The sequence below is a fragment of the Lepidochelys kempii genome, chromosome 27 (genome assembly GCF_965140285.1).
Source record: "Lepidochelys kempii isolate rLepKem1 chromosome 27, rLepKem1.hap1, whole genome shotgun sequence".
Lineage (NCBI taxonomy): Eukaryota > Metazoa > Chordata > Testudines > Cheloniidae > Lepidochelys > Lepidochelys kempii.
Genome location: NC_136406.1, coordinates 13178575 through 13204557, shown reverse-complemented (window position 1 = coordinate 13204557; position 25983 = coordinate 13178575). Strand labels below are relative to the sequence as shown.

The 25983-nt window shown below is 53.3% G+C and overlaps 2 protein-coding genes across 4 annotated transcripts in view; both read left to right on the top strand.

The window, feature by feature from the left end:
• Nucleotides 1-59: 59 nt before the first annotated feature.
• PNPO (pyridoxamine 5'-phosphate oxidase) lies at nt 60-6415 on the top strand. 2 transcript variants are annotated; one of them, XM_073326352.2, is made up of 7 exons: nt 61-219; nt 1715-1839; nt 2377-2476; nt 3122-3175; nt 4272-4400; nt 4630-4700; nt 5369-6415. In XM_073326352.2, the coding sequence occupies exons 1-7, from the start codon at nt 91-93 to the stop codon at nt 5532-5534; spliced, it is 774 nt and encodes a 257-aa protein (XP_073182453.2). In that variant the 5' UTR covers nt 61-90; the 3' UTR covers nt 5535-6415. The 2 variants fall into 2 exon arrangements, with proteins under 2 accessions (XP_073182454.2, XP_073182453.2); XM_073326353.2 differs by lacking the exon at nt 4272-4400 and having other exon boundaries at nt 60-219.
• Nucleotides 6416-10129: 3714 nt separating this feature from the next.
• The window catches only part of CDK5RAP3 (CDK5 regulatory subunit associated protein 3), a 28726-nt gene continuing 12872 nt past the window's right edge, over nt 10130-25983 (top strand). The window contains exons 1-2 of one of the 2 annotated variants that reach the window (XM_078850771.1): nt 10131-10236; nt 13278-13413. In XM_078850771.1, the coding sequence (XP_078706897.1) occupies nt 13360-13413 (54 nt within the window). In that variant the 5' untranslated portion in view covers nt 10131-10236; nt 13278-13359. Of the gene's footprint in view, nt 10237-13277; nt 13414-25983 lie in introns of both variants that reach the window. The other variant, XM_073326350.2, reaches the window with a different exon arrangement.

Genomic DNA, 25983 nt, shown 5'->3' with positions numbered 1-25983 from the left:
CGCCCCGCCCCGGCGTGCGGCACGTCCGGCGTCCTGCCCCCTTAAGGGGCGTGGTCTTTGCGCGCGCGTGCGCGGGACGGGGGCGGGGCTATGATGCGTTACGCGGCGCGGAGCGGGCTGCGCGTTTGGGCCTGGCGCGGCCCCCGTCCCTCTGGGCAGGTGGCAGCTGCAGCCATGGACCTGGGGTCCCTGAGGAAAAGCTACCGGGGGGACGAGGAGGTGAGGGGGGTCGTGGTGGGGGGGCTACGGGGGGGGAAGGGTCGCGGTGGGGGGGGCTACGGGGGGGTCCCGCTGGGGGAGGGGCACGGGGGGGAGGGTTCTAGAGGGGGAGGGGCTCAAAGAGGGAGGGGAGGGGGCGAGGAGGAGGGAGGAGCGGGATCAGAGATCTCTGCCCCCCCCCACAGGTGGGGTGCCCCCCCCACAGATGGGGTGCACAATCACCCCTCCCCCAGAGGTGCCCGGGCTGGCAGGTGAGCCAGTCTTTACCCTGCTGCCCCTTGAGCCATGATGCTTCCCCCCCCCACCCCCCAAGGCTCCCCCAGATCCTGCCCTTATCCAAAGTCTGGGCGGGGGGTTGTGGTGGGGATCACAGAAAAGCCCTGTTCGGGCCCCGTTAGGGGCTGGGCTGGGTTCCTTGCTCACAGCCAACCTGTGCCACTCGTCCGTCAGGGCATGTTGCGAAGGCCGGAAGTACAGCCGGGCTCAAAGAATGAGATGAGTTCCTGGAGCACAAGTCCATCAAGGGCTATTAGCCAAGATGGTCAGGGATACCCCACCATGCTCTGGGTGTCCTTAGCCACTGTTTGCCAGAAGCTGGGACCGGATGACAGGAGACGGGTCACTTGATGATTACCTGTTCTGTTCATTCCCTCTGGGGCACCTGGCATCGGCCACTGATGGAAGACAGGATGCTGGCCAAGATGGATCGTTGATATGACCCAGTGTGGCCGTTTTTATGTTACACACAGGGCTGTGCCTGGCTTTAATAGCCTGCCCTTCTGTCTAAGGACTTGGCTACATGAGAGAGTTATAGCGGTATAAGATAAGGTGTGCATTGAGGTTGTGTGTACACCAGTATAATTATATCAGTATAAATGGTAAAACTTGCCCATGTAGGCAAGCCCTAAGCCTCTGAGCATGTTAAAACCAGTGGATTAATCCTCATAACCACCTGTGAGGGACCTAAATACTAATCTTAATTTACAGGGGAAACTGAGGCACAGAGAGGTAACGAGAGGACAAGGTCATGCAGAGCTGGGACTAAAATCCAGGTCTCCTGACACCCAGGCCCATGCTTTAAGCTTCAAAACCAGCCTTTCCATTACTCAGCATGGGATAAGACAGCAGCTTCACAGAGCTCAGCTGACCTAAAAAATCAACAAGCGGTGAATGAAATAAAAAACCAGGGAGCGTTCTCCAGTGGCTAGAACAGGGAGTCGGGCAGGGCAGGGTCAGGACTTCAGGTTCTGTTTTGACTCTGTCATTGGCTCACTGTGTGACTTTAAGCAATGTGTCTCCTTTCAAATGTGGATAATCAGAGACCGTTCAGCGGGCTGGGAGTTGTAAAGCTAAACTCATGTGGGCTGGTTCCTGCAGCTACAGGGTTAGCAGGATTTGAGATGATGTGTGGGGAAGTGAAGGATCCTGACGGTTGATGGGTGGGGATGTAACACTTCGGTTCTTCTGCTCCTCTCCCTGTTTCTGTCCTGTGCAGGCATTTGAGGAGAAACATCTCGCCTCCTTTGACCCGATTAAGCAGTTTGCCATGTGGTTTGAAGAGGCCATGCAGTGTCCCTCAATCGGCGAAGCCAATGCTATGTGCCTGGCCACCTGTACCAGGTGGGCATTGCAAGACAGTCGCTGGCAAGGTGCTTGCTGGCCCAGAATCTCTCCTATCTGCATCTTTGGGTGGCTTCCTTTGCTGCTTTCCTGCGGTGACGTGCACTGCTAGGTTTCGTATCCTAGGCTGGGTAACCTGGCACGTAGGGAAGCAGACAGCTTCTGGCATGTTTGTATGGATAGTAAGGAGCAGATCCAGGGGCACAGCTATGTGTTGGAACGGGACTAGGCATTTGCCCTGTTACATCAGTCAGGTGACCCATCCAGCCCATTATTCTGGCTCCAGTGGGGTCCAATCTCAAATGCTTTAGAGGAAGGCACAAAAGCCTGTAATGTGCAGCCTCCTATAATGAGGTACAGGGTGAGAGGGGGTGGTGAACCGTCCTCCTGATCTCAGCAATGCTCAGTTCATGACTGGAAAGAAGAGGGTAGATTCCCTTCACCTTTGCCTGGGTGGGTGGGCGGGCAGTCTCTGGAATGTATCTGTGTATGTGGTTGCACTTCTGTGTTGACTCGAGCATTTGTTCCCTGGCTCAGGGATGGGAGGCCCTCTGCCCGCATGGTGCTCCTGAAGGGGTTTAGCCAGGATGGCTTTCGATTCTTCACTAACCACGAGAGCCGGAAAGGAAAGGAGCTGGTGAGAGCTGCCTCGTGGGTTACAGACCATGTCGTTCATTGATTTGTGTGGGGCATGTCACTTGGGGACAGGTTTCGGTCATGCTCTGGCACCTCTGAGGGTTGGGCGTGGTGCCAGGAGGGAGGATCCTGGGGGACGTAAGAAGTTGACCATCAAGCAGGTAAACTACCCACTGGCCTGTATTTTCCATAACTCGATGGGCACCTGAACTTTGCTCAGATGAGGGGCAGGACGCCGACTTGCCAGGTGCTCAAGGTCTGCACCAGGCTTGCATTGAATCAAGTGGACGACAGCTGCCTCTCTCCTTCAGTATGGAAGAGCAGCCCACAGATACGCCTCAGGGACCAAAGTGCCTTGGTCTATGTTGATCATAGGTGTGGGGATCAGAGAGTGAGAGGGAGATGTCTCCGTGTGCCCCTCTCCACTCCCCATCCTGCTTTGATCAAGGTGATGCATAGCATGTTGACTCCTCACCATGGGCTGTGTTGGTTTAGTCTGTCTTGCGCTCTTAAGTGCCTCCAAGTCCCAAACCATCGAGCTGGGAGAGGTGGGTAATTTCTCTAGCTTTTAAGATCTGAACTATTACCTAATTGATGGAAGTCCTTTGTTTTGTGTTTTTTATCCCCCTGCCTCCCCACTCTTTAGGATTCCAATCCTTTTGCCTCAGTTGTCTTTTACTGGGAGCCCCTTAACCGCCAGGTGAGTTGTGCCTTCTGATTCCAAGCGGCAGAGGGGAGAGGCTCAGCACCCTGCACGCAGTATCATAGTTACATTCGTTCCCTGGGATGCCCTGGTGAGGCCTGTTGCGGAGAAGTGCTGGAGGAGATGGCAGATGCAGTCTACTTCAGAGCCACACCCTCACTTTCAAAATGCAGACTGCAGCACTGAGCAGAGACCCTCTGTTTGCTCATCTTGGGCTGGAGAGGCTTCTTAAGAGATCAAAAACTGCTTTACACCAGATGGGACGGATGGTTGGAATCTGTAACTTATTTAGCTCCTTGGGGGCTGCGACTTTGAGAACTTGAGGTATTCTTACCGCGCCAGAAGCGTGCTGGGCTAGCCTCTAGGTTATGAATTGCGCTTACAGAGAATGCTCACACGCCACTGAAAGCAGCTGCCTCTGGGGTAGAAGGTGGTAGTGGTGTAACAGCCCTCAGCAACGCAGCACAATAGTTCTTAGAAGGGGAATTGAAGCATAACGCCAAGAAGTGAGTCTATTGACTTGAAACTGCAGGGTCATTTAGGGCAGCAAACTGTAATTACCAGAGTAGGAGACTGTTTTGCAGGTCAGCTACGTACCGGAGAAAAAAGGGAGGGCACGGCAGGTTTCTTATGGGGGAAGGAAATCTGGGTCTTTAATAATGGACAGTGGGGAGAGAGGCACTGAAACCAACTGAATTCTAAGTGGCTCTCAGGTGGGTTCTCTAGACCTTCCCAATTGACTCTGCCTGAGGTGGGGGGCTGGTGAGTTGGCTGCCTTCCAGGGAGCTAGGTTCTGGAGAGGAGTTAAATCCCTTTCTACCCTGCAGGATGTGGTGGTGATTCAGACTGTGTCTAGCTCATCCCCATCTCAGGCCGGGGTTGGTGATCACCTGGAATAACAGCAGGGGGACGGAGGGAGCACTTGACATTTGGCGAATCCACAGGGGGATGATAGACTGATGTCCCACCCTTATTCTCGTGGAAACCACGATCCTAATCTTGTTTTCAAAATGTACTTGGTCTCCTTCTGGCCCCTAGCGGAAGTGTGTCCACCTTCCGGGGGCCAGGTCCCATCTCACTGTGGCTGTCGCAGGTGCGTATTGAGGGCTCTGTGGAGAGACTCCCAGAGGAGGAATCGGAGCACTACTTCCACTCCCGGCCCCGAAGCAGCCAGATCGGGGCAGTTGTGAGTTGCCAGAGCACAGTGATTCCTGACAGGGAGGTGAGGAGCAGTGGGACTTGAGGGTGGGGTGGATTGTGCTGGATTCCAGCCCCTTGGGTGTGTCAGAGCTTTCTCTGGGAACTGTTGTTCCCTCGCTGTGTCCCCCCAGTGCATCTTATCTCCTGCTGGGGGGCAGTGAGGGCCCCAGGCCATGCTTTGCGTCCTTTTTGCATGTTTGCTCCATGGCAGAAAGCCCCAGGCCTTCAGACTGTCTCCCTTTCCCTTGCAGTATTTAAGGAAGAAGAACACAGAACTGGAAGAGCGGTACCGGGAGGGAATTGTGCCAAAGCCTGCGTACTGGTGAGTGGTGCTTAGTTGCTAAAATCAGCTTTTGTGTAAGCTAGGCCTGGTCTCCCCCTCTCTCCTTTGATGTCCCTTCCCATTCTTCTGCTACAGCTCTGAGTGCCTCAGCTGTGGTTATTAGAAACTGGGGGGATGCTGGTCTCCTTAAAAGTGCCAGGAGATCTCGGATTCCCGGCTGGTAGAGATGGACAGTTGGCACCTAGATTTAATCTTTCCAAAGGGTGGTACCTCTCCATAGTGTTGCTGCTGCTGCTCCCCCCTCTGCCACGCTCTGCCCTGCAGCATCGAGGTTAGATTTAGATTGAAGGCCAGGTGCAGGGCTTGAACCTAAAGCTTTCGTGCAGCTGAGTACCACCGCCTGAAAAAGCCTGGATTTACTTAAAGGATTCTTCGGGGAGTCAGTTAGGGTTGAGATTGGCCTGCTTTTGAGCTGTTCCCTGCAAGAAGAGGCAGAGCGCATCCCAGAACGGTGAGCATCATTGGGCTTGGCGTGTGTGTGTGCGGACGCCTCGCATCCTTCTGAGGTGCCCCCAGGTCGTGATCTGTGCTATGTAAAAGCTTAGCTCCATCCGCTTCGTCGTAGGGAACTTCCTGGTCCCACTTGGCTTTGTGTGAAGGCTGCTGCTCTGCATGGGCGCTTCTAACAGCATCTGTTTTTCCCTCAGGGGGGGATACATCCTGAAACCAGACGTTGTGGAGTTCTGGCAGGGCCAAACCAACCGCTTACATGACCGCATCGTCTTCCGGCACCTCCGGGACGCCACTGCCCCCACGGGACTCATGACACACAAGGGAGAGGGGAACTGGGTGTATGAGAGGCTTGCCCCTTGAAGGCCAAGAGCTAGATCATTTCACATAGGGACCTGGGATATATTCAGTACCCTTCTGCCCCCCCCCCACCCCCTTCCCCAGGAGCAGCGGAGAATGGGGTATGGCCCCCTTGCTCCTGCACTTCACAGGGCAACTATCTTAAGTTTTACAAAACCAGGCAATATTTGGGGTGCTCAGAGGTACCAGATTGACAGCCCTGGAGACTGAAGCCCTCTATCTATCCCAGTGTGAGCTTCCCCTGCCAAGATATGTCTGCCCTGACGTAAAGGGATAACTCTGGGCATGGGGTCAGTTTAGTCTCCATAGGGGGGGCAGTTAGTACCAACTGTGGTGGTTTCTGTGTCGTGTGGATGCTGCTTTACAGGGAATTGGGCTGAGACCCGCCAAACTCATTTCACAGAGAGGCCATTGGCTAGTGATTCTCTTGGACCTCTTGTTGATTATATGGACCCGCCTGCCAAGGGGGTGGCTGAGACAAAACCACAGGCAGGCTGGCTCTCCTGGACAGCCTCTCTGTAAGTGCCTCCTGCCTGAGGGCCTCCCTGTTTTAGCCTGCCAGTCCTCAAGGGCCAACATGACATGGGGAGCAGAGATGTTGTGTGGTCGTGTGCTGTAATCAGGTGTTTAATTTTGTCCAGTGCTGCTTTGAGTGCAATAACGTAACCGATTCTGGATGCAGACGGAGCAGTCATGTTGTTGGTAATGTCTGTAGCCGTATGATCTGTGTGTAATCTCTGTGTATAATCCCTGCTGGACTCCAGCCTGGGGATACCGGCGTGTCTCGCAATGCCTCTGGGCTTAGAGCTGCTTTTATCAGTGCTGCTGTGTAACGCCTCCCTAAATGTATAAACTCACAAATAAAGTCCAAGCTGATGACTAGAGCTGGAAGGGGATTTGGTTTACTATTAACTTGTGTGTTACAGTTGTTAAAGGGAAAAAACATGCCTAAGTGTGGGAGGGACTGGTTGTATTCTTCTGTCTGTCCAGCAGGGGGAGCTATGTCTGTTTTTCAATCTCCCCCTGGCAAGCAGGCCGTGCCAGGGGCCTGTAACCCCCAGCAGGGGTAGCTGGTCTCCCAGCTTCCGAGCAGAAACTTGGCCGGAATGTGTGTTTTCCCCGAGTTTGCTCTCGCTTTCTTGGGTTGTGTCCCAGTGAAACTGCAGCCTGATAACCTCTGCCCTCTCTCGGCTCCTTGCGCAAGTTCGCACTCTTAGTCATTTGCTTCCTCCCCCAGCCAATCGGGGTCAGGATCTGTTGGCTGTTTCACATGTGGTGGCAGGATTCCCATGCCGCAGGGTGAGTGACCAACCGCACGCCCTAAGCACTTTCTTTGCTCTTAGCCTAGGGCTCTCCCTTAGCCCCAGGCCTCCCCGTCCCTCCTTTGCCACCTCATCACCGTGTAAGAGTAAAAGCAAAATCTAGTGACTGCAGTTAGGAAGCCCCCTCTTATCTTCCAGTCCTGCTTTTATCCACTATAAACACTTGTGAACAATGAGACCCTCTCCCTGTGGGGATTGTTTTAGGAAGGATCAGAATGGGGCAGTAGCTGCTGAGTTCCTTTGTCTCCTGCATGGCAATGAGCTGCAAGCGAAGTGCTTCCATTCCCCTGTGCAGGGTGTTTCATAATTGTCCGTGTCTGGGTTTCTTGCCTGGCTGCTGTCGGAAGTAGGTCTGCTCTGGTATAGCAATTGCCCCCTTGTGCTGGGAGCAGCGAGGGGTAAGCAGCAGCAGCCCGTGGCCCTTTCTTATGGCGCAGGGAAGGGAGGGATGGGGCAGGGGAGAAACAGGTGCAACAGCTGTCCTGCTGCGTGTGCCTTCGTCCAGCTGCAGAGCTAATCAGGATGCTGTTCTTTCAGCTGTGGGCATGGCAGCCTGGCTGAGCCAATCCCCCATGAACTATAGGTGACTGGTGCCTTTAACCGAAGGAATGGGTTTGTTACGTATCCCCTGACCACTCTCACAGCCCTCACTGGAGCAGGTGCCTGAAGTCCCCATGGCTGCATACAGCAGACTTGGGGGGGGGGGGCTGCAAAAGTTGTGTGGCTCTCATCAAAATACACCTCCTCTTCAACACCCCCCTCCCTGTAAGATAAAATAGCTAAAGCCAGACCAGTCACAGGGCAGTTTTCCCTTTCCTCTTACACTGTGTGCACGGATACCCCCACTTCTAGTGTAGGCTGCCTGCTCTGTTGACAGACGGGCACTATTTCCAATCCAGCATCTGCTGCTGTCCTGAACTCACTTGTCTTGTCGGGGGTGGTGGTGGGGGGGTTCGCCTACCTGGGATTCCCTTAAGGGTGCAGTGGGTTGTAATGGAGTGGCAGGCCTGGCCCATTGTTTTGCCGGGAGGCTCAGGGAGCCAGGTGTACGGCAGGCAGGTTTCACTCTGAGCAGACATTTGCATAGGCTTAATGGTTCGTATTCAAATGAAGGTTTGAGAATGAAAGCTGCAACTCATCTTTGAATGCCTGAGGGGAGTGGGGCAGATGGGGGAAAGTTGGGGAGAAGGGGGACCCCTAAATTCTGACCCAATGGGGGGGGCAGGATTGTCAGCCTAGAATAAATTCTGAGGGTGCCTCTGGCTGCAGCAATGGGAAGTGCTTGGGGTGGGTCACGGGTTGGCTCTGAGCAGCGGGGAAGCATGACCTCAAACCCCCAAAGCTGATCTCTGCAGGAGAGGGGAGATCCCAGCTCTGTGTGAATGGGGGTGGAAAATCATCCAGCGACAATAGCTGGGGAGTGAGTCACTCTCCACACCCTCTGCTAACTAAACAGAGAGGAGCATTGCAGAGCCTGAGGGCTAGCTGTGTGCCCAGGGCAGGAAGAAGGGAGCTCAGGCCAAATCGCTGAGAGCTGCCTCCACCCCTCCTGGGCTGTTTCACAATAAAACTAGCAAATGACAGGGAGATAGTGTCTGTTGTTGCAGTGGTTGCCATGGCAACTTCTGCCTAACATGGCTTGAGGTTGCAAGTACTTTGAACCTTCCACAGCTCCTTTCCAAGGGGATCTCTCAGCATTTTACATACGTGTGAGCTCCATTTCACCGAGAGGTGAAAAGACTGGCACAGCTGTTGTAGATCTGGGTATAGAACCGTGGAATCCTGACCTCCTCCCCTGCCTTGCTGTAATCACCACTCTTGTGCCAGAGCTGGGATTACACAGAGCTCCTGACTCACGGTTCCCTGCTCTAACCACTGGACCATGGGGGGATGTGGGTTGGAGGCACCCAGACCCCCCCCAGTGTGCTCCTACCCGGGGACAATAGCTGACTTTGGTTCTGCGTGGAGCCCCACAGTTCACTCTCTTGCAGAGCCTCCTTTGCTAAGATGCAGGTTCGTTTTCCTCTGGCCCTTTGGAGCGTGGCCTAGAAGCTGCTAGAGCAGGGGACTAGGAGGCTGGATCCTCGTGTGCTATTCACAGCTCTGCCACTGACTCACTGTGTGCCCTTGGAGCTGTCGCAGTTCTGCAGGTGGAAGTTCAGCCATCCATAAAATTGCAATAGCACTTGCCTGCTTTGTGGGGGTGGGGGGCGGTGAGAGTCGGGGAGCGTCTGTGACGCCACTTTGAAGAGGGAAAGGGTTAGATCACTGATGTTTGGGTTTTAAATCCTAAGCAAAACTCTGGCCAGCCTTTTCCATTGCCGCTTTCGTAGTCACCAACCGGAAATGGAATCTGCTTACGTCTGTTTCTGAAAGAGGAAGGATGACCCAGGGGTTAGGCTGCTATCCTGGGCAGTGGGGCACCTGTGTTCAGTTCCCTGCACTGCTACAGGCTGCCTGGGTGACCTTGGAAAAGTCACTTGGGCTCAGATCCTCAAAGTTATTGAGGCACTTAACTCCCATTGAAATCGCTGGGAATTCACTGCTGACACACCTCTGAGAATCTGGGTCTTAGGCTCCTTGTGTCCCGGTTCCCCAGCTGTAAAAGGAGCCCTGCCTCCCCAGGGTTTGTGACGACAGGTACATTAAAGATGGCAGTGCTCAGATACGGTGGAGACAGCGGCCAGGTACCTACCCCGGAGAAGGTTATTTTAAAATGAGAACATTTCAAAGCAGTGTCTTTAAAACAGACGAAAATGTTTCCTACTCCAATGCCAGGAGTCAGGCAGCTGTGTAAGCCCCAGGGGGCCACCGGCTCAGTGATTGGGCTGAGAAATCTTCCGCTTGGCTGGGGAGATCAGAACTGTGGACAGAGACACAGGAAAGAGCAGGAGGTTCTGCTCGGACAGATCAGAGAGTACCACATGGATGAATGAACTCCCCCAAAATACAGAACCTATCTTAAAGGAACAGTAGCAGACAGCTTCTGCTTGCAGCTCTGCTCTGCCCCCCTTCATATTCGTATAGCTGTGGTGCTTAATAGCCCCAGTCTTGGATCGGGCCTCTCTTGTGCTAGGTTCTGTACCAACATGTTAAGCTGACAGCTCAGCTGCTTCCTGCTGAGTTATTTCCTATCCCAGCCTTCACCGAGTGCTCTAACCAGGCATGAGCAAGGTAATCCTCTTTGATAGACGATGAAGTGATGAGACTGTTTTTTCCCCCTCCCTTGCAGCTTTTCCGTTGTCAGTTTAGAGCCGCTGTACCTCCTACATAGCTGATTGTAAGCTGGTTTGTCGGGCTGAGGACAGCTAGAGTAGCTGCGGTGAATCTGATGCCCGGGGAAATAGACCAGGATTTTCTGCTCACAGTGACTAATGACAAAGGTGAGTAAATTTCCAGCATTCCCAGCCGCCGCTGATGGGCAGCAAGCTGCCACTTGCAGCTTGAATTTTGCTTTCAAATAGTGTTGCAAGATGCTGCAGCATGGGCTGCCGTGTAAACAGATCTGCAGAGGCCTCCTGCCTTTCCTTCTCCATCCCCATAGGTCTTAGCCAATAGTTACATCCTTCTTCCTCTCCACCCACCTGTTCAAGGATCCCTGGTTCTCACTGATCACTTGTCTGGGACAAAGAACACCTTGTGTGTCTGCAGAATTCTTCCTCTGTTTATTTTGGTAACAAGCTATAAGGGTGGAGGCTGCTGGGGAACACAATATGCCTGGGTTATCTAGGGGCTGTGTGTTTGTAGAGTGGCTAAATATTGGGGAAGGGGGCTGTCTGAATCAAAGCTGGTAGGATAATATGGCCTTTATAATAACTAGAAGGTCACTACTTTCTTTCAGCTTCAGGCTCAGCCACTCCCTGCTAATAAACAGAAAATCTTTTTGAGCGTCCCTGTGAAACTTTGTGTTGATCACAATGCTCAGGCAAGGAGGGGCCCAGCCTGATTCGCCTCGCCCTCCTGTCTGCTGGGGCAGCAGGTTTGACTCCTGGCATCAGGAGATGGGGGGGAGGGAGGGAGTCCATGCTGGGCACTGGTAACATGAGAGGAAGCGACAGGGCTGTGTGTGCGTGAGTATGGCTTTGGCTGAAATGGTGTGTCTGAATGCATCCCGCTGAAGCGGTACTGGACCCGGAGAGCTCTGCACGAATGCACCCTCCTCCTAGAGCACTACCCCCGTTTCTCTGGAGCTCCCCCAGTACGTCTGCATGCGCACTTCACCTCTACGGCCTCCGTAGAGTCCTGAAGATAGCATTCCATAGGCTCAACGGTGGCACCAGTTAGGCCCTGAAGACTCATTACGTACAGCTAGGAGCAGGGAGACACCACCTCCCTTAATTTAGAAACCGTATCACCTGCTCCCTTGTGCAGGGGTGGAGAGTTAGGGTCCCTCGATCTTTTCAAGCAGAACAGGTTTCCATCTGGTCCAACCCTGGGGTGTTTTCATAGATCAACCACTGAGCTTCCTTTGTTTTCAGGTTTGTTTATTAACAAAGAACATTTACAAACACTTACAGAAGATGCCTCTTCCGGCTATGAGCCCTAACTACAAGCATGTTTTGTCTCTTAAGGGTGCAAGGTGTTACCTTCCCCCTCTTCCCCCACGCCACCACCTACACTGTGCGTAGGGTGGCCAACTCTCAGTCTCCCCAGCACGGGAAACAGTTCACCTTTTAACTGCCCGCCCCCTGAATTAGCGACTGAACATGAAAAAAGCACCAGCCAGGAAGATCAAGGCCTCTAAAGTATCAGCAGCAAAATGGCTCTTGGAAATTAAAAGGGCCATCAAACTTTTCCTTTTGTAACCCAGTGGAGGGGGGAGAGAATTCTGCATCATTGCATCAGGCACTTCTGCCAGAAACCACGTGAATTCAGCAACTGCTCCCGTGCACAAAGTTCAGCAAAACATGCAGATTTTATGAGTGCAAAATGGCTTGATGAGTGAGTTATTAGAATCTCTGCTGCTAAAGTCCACCTGGGCTGCCAGCTATTTGTGGCTGGTAGCCACTCAGAGGCAGATGAATGCAGGGAAAGAAGTTAACAAATAACCTTGAATTTAAGTTACTGGGAACATTAGCATGTCCTTGAGCGTTTTTTTACCTGTGGAGAAGGAAACGTCAAAGCAAGATTATGGTCCAAAAGCTGACTCGAAAGATGGCCCCTTCGTACTCATAGCAGGAAACTGAGGCATAGCTAGAGGCAGAGGCGGGAATAGAATCCAGGCTTTCTCAGTTCCGGTGCTCCTGTGCTAACCACTAGACCATCTGTCCTCTCTTAGAGAGTCACCCTAGCAGACTCCAGCTGGTTTCTACATCAACCAGTGCCCAACAGTGAGTCAAAGAAAATAAGCTCTCAGGGCTGTAGCCCCGTTCCAAAGCCCCCAGACCCCACACCCGACTGGCCGCAGTTTCTCCTATCAGTGGAATCTTTAGTTGTCTTACCCCCGTGCCCCCGCTGGCTGGAAGATCAGATCTACTCAAGTGTTGGTCTGTAGTAACTGAAGGCCAAGAGACGTTCTTGCTCCAGCTAAGGTTGGTTCTCCTTTAGCTCAACTGGCTGAGTGCTGCTATCCAGGAAATGAGGATCCTGGGTCCTATTCCCAGTTCTGCCTCCACCAGTTCAGCTGGTGACTGCCTGTGGCCAAGTATTTCTCTTTCCCAGGCCAGGGAATCTCTGTGGTATTAAAAGGTGCAACCCTGTTTCCCAGCCAGCCTTACGTTTACCTTTCCCGTGTCAGTGGGTGCGGACAGAGCTGAGGCTAGTTGCTGTGAAATCCCCCAGGGCAGAGCCAGCTGAAGTTCCTAGCTCTTCTCAGCCATCTTCTAGGTGCAGTGGTAGAATGGTGGATGAGAATCAGCTGGCTCCTCCCATCCCATGGCCCCCTGCAGCCAACCGCTGCTTCTGAGCCCTTGGGCACTACTGAGAGTGTTTGCAAGGGGCCTCTGAACTGCCCTGTGTTTGACTCCTCCCCACCTCCAAGGCTTCAGAGCGAGACTTGGGTGCCTCCATCTCGTGACGATCACCCAGTGGCATTTATTTTAAATATGATTGGTATTAAATAAAAAGTATCGAGTCCTTTCTCCTTTGTGAGTGCACATCAGAACCGAAAGTCTTTGAAATCTACAGCGGGGCGGTCCCTGCCCCCTCATTACTTCATTTGCGGAGAGAACAGAATTGACATCTAGGCTGGCTCTGAGTCGTGAAGGGTCCATGCGCAATGGCCTCAGGGCGTCGGTTCCACCCTGCAGCGCTTTCCCCCAAATGCCCGCTTTCCCCTGCCTCACTTCTCCTCCCGCTCACCATCGGTGAAGAGGTTGGGGTTTTCAGCCAGCGTGGATCGCACTTTCTTCTTCTCCTTGAAGCGCCCGGAGTTGGAGACCTTGACATGTTTGCCTTTTGTGTTCTTATCCACGATCTTCTCCAGCCGGACATTGAATTCACTCTCGGCGCCATCATCACTCCCCACCTCTGTCCGTGTGGCCTCCTGGTGGTTCTCGTTGGCGTAGATGTCTGGGCTCTCGTACAGGACCTTGGGGGTGGATTTCTTCTTCCGCAGGAAGGTGAGCTTCCACCAGCTGTAGTTCTCTGCCATGGTGGTTTCTCCTCTCTGGTGGCAGAGGAGTGTGTCTCTAGAGAGAAGCCAGATAGGTTAGCAGACCTTTTCCTAGGGTTTATTGTTTGCCTGGACAATCGGATCAATTTTACACCATGCCCTCCCTTGGAATGTAGATGAGACCCCTAGATCTTCAGCTCCAAAACCGCAGCTATGCTAAGGGAGAGCCCCTTCAGATGGCAGAGTAAGGACCGGTCCCTTTTCTACCCTGTGGGCTGATCATTAGAGGGCAGCATTGATTGTGCACACAAGCCAATATATTACATTATCCATTCTGTGCCATCTGATTTGTCTTCACTTTCGCTTGTCCCCTTTCATGGTCGTGGGTCAGCATGACCATCCCCCTGCTGGCTGAGATTCCCTTCAGAGCCCATTGCCCCCCAGGGAGAGGGCCATTCCCTTTCCCTCCCCCCCACAAAGACCAACGTTGCCAACAACAGAGGAGGAGGGGAGCAGGAACGGAGCCTGGGTTTGGCAGGTGGCAGGGCTACCTGCTCGGTCACTGAGCATGGGCATTCCCCCTGCGGTTGTTTCTGAAGAAGCTGCTGCAACGGTTGCTGTGAGGGAAACTCAGGGCTCAAAAATTAGCCAAGTCTCAGCAAGGCCTCGGAGGAGACCCAGGTCAAAGGAGCGGTGGCCCCTGCAGCTGTCACTTTGTGGCGCTGGGTTTGCAGCCTCGACTCACTGCAACGTGATGACGCAGCCTGGCGCAGCGAGCCTTCAGCGCACGCAGCGGGAGCTATTCATTTGCAAGATGCTAGGGCACTAGCTTTGGAGGCAGGAGGCCTGGGGGGGGTTCCACTCCCGGCTGAGCTGCTGATCTGCGGTGGGACACTGGCCCATGTCACTACCCCTGTCTGTGCCTCTGATCCCTCTCTGTTGCTTCTCTGGTCTACTTAAACATCAGAGCAGGGACTCTCTTGCAATGTGTTTGCACAGTGCCTAGCACAATGGAGCCCTGATCTTGCCTGGGGCCTATAGTCACTACGGTGCGTCAAAGAGCCACCTCCAAACCATTTATCTTTGCCCACGTCAGTCCATGTTCTCATTGCTACTTTTCTCCCCCTCTCTCCCCTGGCCAATTCTTTGCTACTCTCAGTTGTTGCATCCTGTCTTAATTTGACAGAAGATGGTGTGGGGTCACGGCCCATCTCTTATCCTGTCTTGCCACGCCTAAGCATGCTCCCAGTAATCGGAAAAACCTGTTGAATAATTCTATTGAACTGGGCCATCTCTGGGTTCTGTAGGCATTTTGTCCATATGAAAGACCCAGTCCTGAAGCCCCAAGGTAAAACTCACTCTGTTTGGAAATTTGGCCAGAGTAACGATGATCCATTTCCTGTTCATCCCTATTTTACAGATGGGGAAACTGAGTCATGGCAAAGTGACATACTCCAAGGGTAGAGCCAGAAATAGAGTCCAGGTCTCCTGATGCCCAGATCGGGTCTAATCAATGCTCCTGCTGCTAGTCCCTTCAGTTTCAAGTCCTTGGGTTCCACCCTGGTTTTTTCCTGGACGGCAACAGCCTCCGGCATGATCCTATCTGGGTGTTTGCTGAAGGCGTATCTCACCCTTTGATCACTCCCTCCAGCTGTTTGTATAGAAACATTCAATCGCTCTGTAGCCAGGGTGGCAGCCAGGAGGGGGGAGGGAGATGGTCAGTCCCTCATGGGGTGTCCTGTACTCAGGCGCATCAGCCCTGCCTGACCTAGAGAGACAGCAGAGCTCTTGCTGACATTCAGCAATATACTGGAGTGAGTCGGAAAAACCTAACATGGGTGCAGCTGGGCGGCCTCCCTTGGGTCGGTCTGTCCATTTGTGCAGCCAGGGAAGGGTAAGAAAAACTGGCCCACTCCGTGGCGAACTGGTCTCCCCCTATCTGTCCATAGCAGGCTGACTGCCAAGGAAGATGTGCAGCACTGGGGTTGTTAGCTGTCAAAAAGGCCTGTTCGATCACCCATTCCATTCGCCGCTGCCCTACAGAACAGCACCCGCTGATAGAGGCAGCTTGGTTTTAGGGGCTGTGGGCCAGAGTCACCCTACGGTAGAGCTGCTGCCATTCTGTTGGCTTTGGCGCAGCTCACCTGGATTTGTCTTTACGTAACCGATAGAAACTTGGGCCTAGTCCCCAAAGGGTTAACCCAGGTGGGGTTCTGTTGGAAGCAGTGTGAATGACAGACAGGGCATTCGACAGGGGGTGTTTCGGGCGCCTGGCTCTGCGGGGGCACCTCTCCCATTCCGGTGTGAACGCCGGCCAGCTGGTGGGGTTACGTCACCGTTTGGGAGCGGAGGGCAGGGAGAAGGGCGAGGGGGTGGGGTGCTGAGGATAAATGTCGAACTCGGGGCCCCTGCGTCAGGCTGAGGTTGGAACCCTGGCATAGGTTCAAGGACGCCGCCCCCCCCCCCGCACCCCTTGTTAGCATTGTCCCTATCCCAGCCCAGAGCCTGGTTGCTTCCCCCAGGCTCCTTTGCAGATTGCACTTGTTCACACCCTCAGCTCCAAGCTGGAGAGCAAGAGAGGGTGCTCTGTTGCCGTCCCACTCGGGGCGAGAAGCTGCCCCGCGAACATCCCGTACGGAGCTGCTGGACACCCAATCAGCCCTATGTTGAGCTCTTACCACCCACAGTGCTCAGTCTGTCTGTCTGTCTGTCTGTCTGGGCACCCGTATGCACAGACGCTCTTGTGCAGACCTACATGCACCTGCTGAGAATCCAGCACACACATACGTAGCGTGGCCGTACATCCACCTTCAAACAGACCCATGCGTACGCAGAGATCCCCGGGTAAAGTGCAAACAGTGACAGGCAGTCACAGAAGGACACACCCAGCACCACCACTAGCCCCCCGCCCTCCCCCCCAAATAAACGTACAGGGAAAATTCCCATATCAGAAATGAGCCCAGTAGCCAAATCCCAGGCAAAGTCACCCTGGCCCTGAAATCCAGTGGGTCTCTCTGGGGAAGTGGAACCCACGGTCACGTGCAGGGACCTCCTGTACTGAGAAAAGGAGGACTTGTGGCACCTTAGAGACTAACCAATTTATTTGAGCATAAGCTTTCGTGAGCTACAGCTCACTTCATCGGATGCATACTGTGGAAAGCACAGAAGATCTTTTTATACACACAAAGCATGAAAAAATGGGTGTTTACCACTACAAAAGGTTTTCTCTCCCCCCCACCCCACTCTCCTGCTGGTAATAGCTTATCTAAAGTGATCACTCTCCTTACAATGACAGGTTTCAGAGTAACAGCCATGTTAGTCTGTATTCGCAAAAAGAAAAGGAGGACTTGTGGCACCTTAGAGACTAACCAATTTATTTGAGCATAAGCTTTCGATGAAGTGAGCTGTAGCTCACGAAAGCTTATGCTCAAATAAATTGGTTCGTCTCTAAGGTGCCACAAGTCCTCCTTTTCTTTTCTCCTTACAATGTGAGGGAGGGGAGAGGACACAGGGAGGTTGCCAGAGGATCTGGCCAGCAATTCCCTGGGCTTCTCTGCTCAACTGTCTTCTTGCCTCCTCCCTGAGCACAGCATACCTGAGACGGGCCTGAGCCCCCACAGGTGCTGTTAGCCATAGGGGCTCCATTTCCCCTCTGCAGCCTTGTGACCGAGTGGCGGAGTTCCTGCAAGCTGGGCGGTCGGTGTTACATCAGCCGGGGGGGAGGAGGGAGATTTCAGCACAGGCAGCCTTCGCAGGTAGCGGGTGACGAGAGGGCACATCCCGTGAGAAGTAGCAATAACCTTGGGCCAGGTCCATCAGATATTTCAGCAAGTTAAACATTCATAGCTCAGGCAGAATAGCAGAGCCCAGGCAGGGGTATATTGGGGGGTGCAGGGGGGGTGCTAGTTCCTCATGCCTGGTGGGGAAGGTTTCCAGTATCGAGATCTCTGCCCTCTGGATCCCCCCTGATTACCCCTCCCCCCGTATTCACTCTCTCAGTGCCCTGAGTGGCCCATTTGCTCTGCTGATGGCACGAGAGACCCTTCTCCATGCAGCGCTTCCTGGGGGCCTGTGAGATGAGACTCCTCTCCTGCTGTTACCTACCCCCTAAACAACCCTCCAGAATTCCCACTGGCCGCTCCAAAACCTACCCAGCCTTACCCCAAGCAGGAGATTCTCTACCCCAAGCAGGAGATTCCCATGGAAGGAGCTGCCGTGGTGCATCCCGCGTGCAGTCGCTTTCCTATGTCAGTGACCCACAAGGGGGTGGGGGAGCCCCTTGCCATCTCTAGCTGGTGTTTGCATATGACGGGGGGCAGCCCCAGCACGGGGGAGGGCTGGTATAACCCTTCAGGGGCTTCAAATGGCCAGTATCTCTACACCCCCACCCCCTTAGCATTCGTTTGGCAACCAGCAGGCCAAGGATTAAGCTCATTTTGCATGGAACAAACTCAATGTTTCCCCCTCCATTGGGCTCTTTAGGGCAGGTGCTGCTGTCATTAGGTCTGTCCCGGAGAGGCCCTAGAGAGACTTCAGCAGTTCTAGTCAGGGATGAATTGGGCTAGTGGGTTATAGAAATCATAGAATCTCAGGGTTGGAAGGGACTTCAGGAGGTCATCTAGTCCGACCCCCTGCTCAAAGCAGGACCAATCCCCAATTTTTTGCCCCAGATCCCTAAATGGCCCCCTCAAGGATTCAACTCACAACCCTGGGTTTAGCAGGCCAATGCTCAAACCACTGAGCTAGCCCTCCCCACCCCATTAGGCACCAGCTGTCTGTTCCACCTGGGAAGGCTGAACCTTTACCAAAAAAGCATCCCGTGAAAGCTGCTGGGTTGATGGCCAGTGATAGCTACCGATCAGGGCTAGCCAGGGGAGTGACAAGGTAACCATGCCCCCAAAACGCCCCCCTTGGCATGTGCCTCCATCTCCAGGGCTAAGAAGAGTTGAGTCTCCCTGGCCCATTGACTCCTTGGCCTCCCTGTTGAGATGGCAACAAATGAATGCCCCTAATGCGCTCCCCTCCCCACCCCCCCGCCGCCCCAATTCCCATGGATCCCAATCACACAGGAGCAGCTTTTGGTCACTGCCAGCCTGGGCTAGAGGTAACAGGTCCCACTTGAGGGGAAAGGCTCCGACTCCCCCACGAGCCGTCCAGATCCTCCCTGGATCATGGTCAAGCCTGCCACCTCCTGAAGCTGGCTTCAGGCCCGATCCTGCCAGGGGCTGAGCGCCCTCAACTTCCCCAGAGCTCAAGGTGCTCGGCACCAGGTTGGCCGGTCCTCGGCAGTACTAATCAATGAAACATTCATGGAGGCACTGAGGCACGACGTCGGGGCTCAGGTTTCCCTCTCCTGCCCCCCATTCCCCCAAACACCCTGGCCAACGTACCTGCTTCGATTCAGCCCCTTGCTGGTTGCGTTCTGCTCCCCGAGGGAACACTCAGTGGCAGGAGAGAGGGAACCGGGGGCTGGGATAGCTCCAGGGCGCTATTGCGGACTGAGGGGCTGCACTGCGCCCGGAGAGGGTGGGGACCGCGACTGTCACATCTCAGGTGCATGTGGAGGCAGGTGCAGGGGAGCTGCTGTTTTACCTGTTGCTCCCTTTTGCTCTGTGTCAAGGTTAACCCGAGATCCAGCCACTCCTGCCTAAGTAAATAGTAACAGAGGCTGGGCCAGGGGAGTGCTGAATATTCATGACAGGGGAAACCTGATCTGGGCAGCTGCTGCCACTGACTTTCTACAACAGCTCAGGTTACGCTCACCTGGGGCATGGGGAAAGGAAGGGGCAGGGGCTTCTCCAGCATGGGGTTGCTAGGGGGAGGGTCTCTAGGTGGCCTGACACCCTGATGCTTGGGCAGCAAAGGGTTAAAGCGGCTGGTGCCGTTTGCCTAGCAGGATATTGTATGTTCGCTATTCTTGCCTTCTAGGGATTAGTCGAAACTAGACTCTGGCTAAACTGGTTGCCAGACCGGTTCCTCTTTCTGTGCATCTCTGCCTCCGTCCTTCCTCCATCTCTGCTTTCCTCTGCAGCCTGCCCCCTTCTCGGCACCCGCCCGCGCCAGGCCGAAGGCTTGAGCCTCGTCGGTCTCCTGTTTCCCCACTTGCACTCAGCAGGGACAGCATCAGAGTAATGGCCGAGAGGAGGAGTATGGAATCCAGGGACCCTATAAGATCCTACTGTCACGGCCCCAGAGGCAGCAGTGCCCCATTGCAATCTGTTGCGTTATGGGTTAGGACGAGGCTAACACGTGAAGCTCCAGCAAGCAGAAATTGTATCTATCTGAAGGGCCATATGCTGCCCCTGCTGCCCCATACTTCCCTTGTCTGCAGTGGGGTTGCCCGGCTGTAGCTGATGGCAGAACGTGGTCTTTAAACCCTGCTGATCTGACCCATTCCCCTTCACCCAAAGCTCAGCTTCCGCTTTTTGTATAAACAGTCCTTCCGGGCAGCTCCAGGGAAAGAGTGAAATTGGGTCCAAAGCTGCCATGAATATCACCCCTTTCCCCTCCCGGTGGATGGAACCAGCTCTTGGATCAGCTCTGGAGGGCATGAGGCCTGGTTAGTTTACTTCCGAGATAAGCAGCCCCGCCTAGCTCCTGGCAAGATTTCAAGACCACGGAGCTGAGCGCTCATTCATTCTTAGCTGCTTGGTACTAGCTATAATTTTAACAATACTAATGCTTAGCAATATCCAGCCATAGATCTCAAAGCACTCTCCAAAGGTGGGCCAAGATCCCGTATCCCCATTTTACAGATGGGGGAAACTGAGGCACAGGGAGGGAAGCGAGTGACACACAGTGAGTCAGTAGCGGAACCAGGAAGGAATGCCAGACCTGACTCCCAAGTCAGCTTCCCCTTCCATTCACAGACCTGGTGACATAGGAACTGCTGCTGCAGCTCTGATCAGTGGTGTATCCAGGCTGATCTTCTCTGCTGGCCAGTGCTCTGAGGGTGCAGCCCCAGCTGTGCTATGCTATCCCAGGGAGAGAAGCGTCTTCTTGACCCCTGTCTGGCAATCACCTGTAATTGAAGAGCTAGTGGCTCTGCTTATTTTTATCCTAGCTGGTTTCCCTGTAGACATGATTATTATCCGTCTGCACGTCTGATGCTCTTTTGACGCATGCTCCAGCGTTTGACTCATTAACATCCCGTCTATCTACCCATCCATCTGTCCTGCGGCAGCCAGTTCAATAGGTTAACTGTGTGTTGCATAAAATAGCGTTTCTGTTGGGCCATTTTATAGGTCAGCCGTTCTGTTTGCTCACTCTACAGCTCCTGAAGGCTACTGCTCAGGTTATGCGTACAAGAGGCAGGGCAGGGCAGGGGTTAGAGCAGCGAAGGGGGAGTCAGGACTCCTGGGTTCTCTGCCACTGACTTGCTGAGGTGACTTGGCACGTCATTTCACCTCTGTGGACTAAATCTGGGACCTGCGTGTAAATCTAAGGAAAATGGCCTTTCCCATAGCGCTTGGCACAACCTTCAGCCCCTGATCGTCTAGCTAGAAGGAGTTTGTGCCTAGCTATGCCTGCACTGAGAAGGCCCGGGGATGATAGTGCTTTGCCTGTCTCTGGTGCTACCCATATCAGGATCTTAAAGCCATGAATGAATTAGGCCTCGCTACTCCCCAGGAGATAAGGACTTATCATTCTCCCGGTTTTGCAGAAGGGGAAACTGAGGCATAGAGAGGGGAAGTGGGCTGCCTGCGATCACGCAGCGAATCAATGGGAGAAGCGTGATAGGAATCCAGGAGTCCTGAGTACCTGCTCTAGCTACTAGATGGCGCTGTGTCCCAAGTTATATACAGGATAAAAGGGCAAGTTCCCAGAGGGTTATACTCCTCTGCTGTGTACATTGGCCAAACCGGACAGTCTCTATGCACGAGAATAAATGGACACAAATCTGACATCAGGAATCATAACATTCAAAAACCCGTAGGAGAACACTTCAGTCTCTCTGGTCACTCAACAACAGACCTCAAAGTGGCAATTCTTCAACAACAAAACTTCAAAACCAGACTCCAGCGTGAAGCTGCAGAACTGGAATTAATTTGCGAACTAGATACCATCAGGTTCGGCCTGAATAAAGACTGGGAGTGACTGGGTCATTACAAAACCTAAACTTAATTTCCCCCATACTAATTTCTCCCTACTGTTGCTCACACCTTCTTGTCAACTGTCTGTAATGGGCCACTCTCTTACCACTTCAGAAGTTATTTCTCCTCCCTTGGTATCCTGCTGTTAATTGATTTATCTCGTTAGACTGATGTAACACTTGGTAAAGCAACCGACATCCTTTAATGTATTTATACCTGCTCCTGTACCTTTTACTTCATACATCTGATGGAGTGGGTTCTAGCCGCTTATTTCTAGGGTTATACTGATTCTCTGATGACCTTTGAAGGCTTCTGTGAGTGCTGCCTTCTAACCCTTCCCCAATGGGGCAGGGGTGGACAAGGAAGACAGAGTCCTACAGCTGGGACTCTGGAACAAATGGGGCTGGAAACAGAGCAAGCCAGGAAACATTGACATGCAGGGAATAAGCAAAGGAACCAAGATGGTGGAGCCAGTCCAACCAGGGTGGGGCGGGGGTGGCCTTCGGGTTGGCCAGCCAGACCACACTCCTCTTCGAAGCAGCTGACGTCACGGGGGGGTGGGTTTGCCGGGACTCCCTGGTTCGTGGGGAGGCTGATCTGTTCCAGGTAAATCTTTGCTGGGATCCTTTGTGTTTCCAGGCAGCAAGTGGAATTCAGCCAAGGAATCTGAGGCGATTCCTTAGCCAGAGGCAATGGATGCTGCTCCTTCTGCCTGGGGCTGCAGAGGAGGGTGATACTGAGTGGGGGTGTGGGGCAGGGGGGTGCTGAACAAACAACCCGAACAGAAAGAAAGAGCAGTGTGTGTTCGGGAAGCAACAGAAAGCGCATTGACTCCATGCCAGTGGCTGGCCTGCCTGGGAAAACACAGCTCTGAGCTGCAGTTTACTTTCGCCCCAAGGGGAACTTTTCACTGCTCTGTTGCCAGCATCGGTGCGGCTCTGAGCTCCTTGCCAAGCTCCATGACTTGGGGGTGGACGCAGGCAGCCCTACCTGCATTCCCCACCCGTACTCCAGACCGGAGCTGGGGCTGGAGGCCGGGCTTTGCTTGACAGAGGCATTGGTGGGACTATGGAACCTACTGTCCATCAGATCTCCCCCCTCTCTATGGAGGTCTCTTTTCCAGTGGGAGACGCCGCAGTCAGAGTCTGTGGGGTCTCCCCCACGAGTGGGAGTGGGAGTCTTCAGGGTGCCCTCTACCACCTCTTGGAGGACTGCCCGGTTTCAACCCCATCTCCAGGGAGCAGGGTCCGGTGGAAAATACCTGTGTCGGGGCCCTTCAGAGGAGCCACCATCCCTAGCTGCCCTTCCCGTTAGCCCTCTCCATGCTGCTGGTGTCCAGCTGTCCCAGACACTGTCACACCTCCCTCTCTTGACAGGTGAAAGACCTCAGCCACCTGGTGGCTGAACACATGGTGCTGGGCAGATCGAAGGAGGGGGCTGCCTGGCCCCATTCATCACAGAGACAGATCCAATCGCAGTGGGGCAATCATCGTCACTTCGGCATGATGTGTGGCAGTGACCAAGGGGTCAGCCCCAGCCCCAGGCTACAAACAGAGTCAGTGGAAACAACTGCTTGATGGATGCAAGCCTTATCTTGGATCCAGGGGTTGTTTGTGTGTGTGTGCCTAGGTGAGGGGACGCCTGGCTGTGCACGCATGAGGGCCTATATGCATATATAGCTCTATGTGGTGTGTATCTGGCATGTATAGCTCAGAGTGTGTGTGCTCTCCGTGTCTCCATGTGCAGGCATAGCCCAGCGGGCAGGGTGACTTGTTTGCCTTTTTCCTGTTCAGTTTCCCACATGCAATCTCCTGCAGCTGCCTTGTTTGACGGCTGAACCCTCGTTATTGCTAAAATCCAATCCAATTGAGCCACTCAGCAAGTAGCGACGTGGGCTGGAGCCACGCCGTGCTAGCCAGTCTCGCGCTGCTGTCAGGAAACCTGCAGGGATGACAGATGGCAAGTTGCTCCCGAGCCATCGGCCAGAAGCACAAAGCCTCTGTCATTCAGACACCCCAATGCTACCCCGGCTGACATTTTGGGGAGCCTTTCCATGGTTCCGATTCCAGCTCTGGGGTTCTGGGACCTTGGCCCCATTTTTTTCCTTTTTAAAGTCACTGGCTTAGTAAACTCTGGAGTGGTTCTTCGGCTTCTTTCCCAGCTGGAGTGGTTGCCTCTGGCTTCCCGAGATCCTGTTTGCATGCAAATGAATGAATATTAATTCGATTCTAAATAATGACTAGTAACAACAATATATATTCCCTTCCCTCTGAGGATCTTATTGTGTTTCACAACCATTCGTGAATTCTGCCTCAGGACCTGGCCAGGCCCAGATGAAGACAGTAGGCACTCTAGGTCTGTGCGTAAGGGTTGTGGTTTCCTGAGTCAGGTGACTACATCAGAAACGCAGCTTTCATTTTCAAAAGGAAGTAGGTCTCAACCTCTCGTGGCTGCAAGGGAAAGCTTGAAAATGTGAAGCAAATGGTGTCTGCCTGAGTCTGCAGAGAGCCTGGTGCAGCAGCTCTGAGAGCTGTGAACTGCCCCATTCATCGCAAAGGGGGGCTAATGTCAAGATCTGTTGTTCTGGGGGAAACCTGCCCACCTCACGAGGAATTTGCATGTGGCAAGAGTAGACGAGTTCAGTGGGCACAGCCCTGGGTGGTAAGTATCGTAGGCTGGGGGAGGCTGTGCCTCCCCAAACAGCCAGGTGTGGCCGTGCCCATGCTCCACTCCAGGCCACTACCCCTTGGCTTTCCCCCCGCCGCAGCTCCAATAGTCTTCATGGCCCCAGCTTGGGTCTCACCTGCGCCGCCCGCCTTCCCAGTGCTCTGGGGCTGGGGGCACTAGCCTGGGGCGGGGGCCAGCAGCTGCGCTGGGAGGACCTCTGGGCTCTGACCGGGTGTGTGTGTGTGAAAGGGGCGGGGCTGGGAGCTAGCCTCTCCCAGCTGGCGGTTCACATGCCGCCCATGTGCCCAGCACACCTATTCTTGATTCATGCCATTGCCTCCTTGCTGAGACTGCCAACATAGGGGCCAATCGGTGTCACGTGTAATAGGTGTGGAGGGACCTCTGGGCTGAGGCCCATCAAACTCATTTCACATAGATCAGATAACTTTAGGCTGGCTTTGAATCACTGACAAAGGTGAAAGGCTCTTTATCCTGTCACCAATCCCCGAGCTAGTCAGTTGCTCCCAATACAGACATTCCAGGGTTAGAACTTCATTGGCAGATCCAAACCCTCTGAACCTTCACCCCACATCCTGCCTCATTCCCTAAGTGCTTCATACAGAAACAACTTTTCCCTCCACCTGCCTCCATGAAGGTCATTACTCAGTGGCCAGCAGAAGCTCTTTAAGAAAACCAGCATCTATATAAATCCAGTTCCTAGTGCCCTCGCTCCACACTGGGCACAAAACATGGCTTCACATTGCTCTCACGTTGGCCACAAACTCATGCCTAGAGGTTTCAATACTCAGGATTCCTCCCAGAAAGCTGCCCAGGATGTCTGGGATTTAAGGTGGCTTTAAAGGCAGCCTTAAAAAAAAAAATACAAGGAAACAATCTCTCCCCACGTTAACCCGGTGTATTTGCATGTATTGGACTGGAAAGAGGAAAAAAGATCAAAAACAGTATTTTTCAGGCCCTGCAAAAGGACAACAAGCAGCTGGCAACCTGCCCTATACCAGCTATTATATCATGTGTACCAAGGTTACATAATGTGACCAACTCTTGTGGGAGGCTAGTGGAAGCAAAACAAAATCAAGAAGGTGGCTGACTCCCTGTTTACTGAGGACACCCACAAAAGTGCTGCTCAGAAGACGGGGGTGGGGGTTCTGCAGAAAATTTTCATTTTGTGATTATTGGGACTATACATTTACCCTAATCATGAGATCAATTGTAAAAAGTACATGAAAGTTCATAAGATGTTACAATAGCCTATAATAACAATTGTTGATGGAAAGTAGATCAAGCTGTTTTTCAATAATAACTGTAATGAACAGATGCAAGAGAACCAGACAGACTACATTAGTGCAAACAAAAAAGGCCACATTGATATGATTCAAGGATTATTTTGCAATCATGCTTGGTGAAGATAGACGTGGAACCAGAAATTAATGAATGAAAATGGATGTGTCAGATATTGGGCCTAATTGGTGGACAAAATAAGGGGTGGGCTAGTCCACCCATCACTCCTTTTTTTGGTCCTTAAAGAAAAAGACTTTGGGGAGAAAAGACAGAAGAACAGATGGAGGCCACTGGAGCAAGTTTCACCAGCATGGCTGCCACCCACAGTTTCCAAAGTCCCTGGGTCTTCATCCTCCTAATCTTAAAGAGATGCCCTCACCAGACCAGGTCAGAGAGAGGGAGCTAGATAGCATCACACATCTGCCTCCTCCAGCTAAATCCAAAATGCCACCTGGGATGAAATGGGATCGGACTGTAATAACAGCCACCGCAGCCCTTGTTAAGGTCTTTGCTTTTCT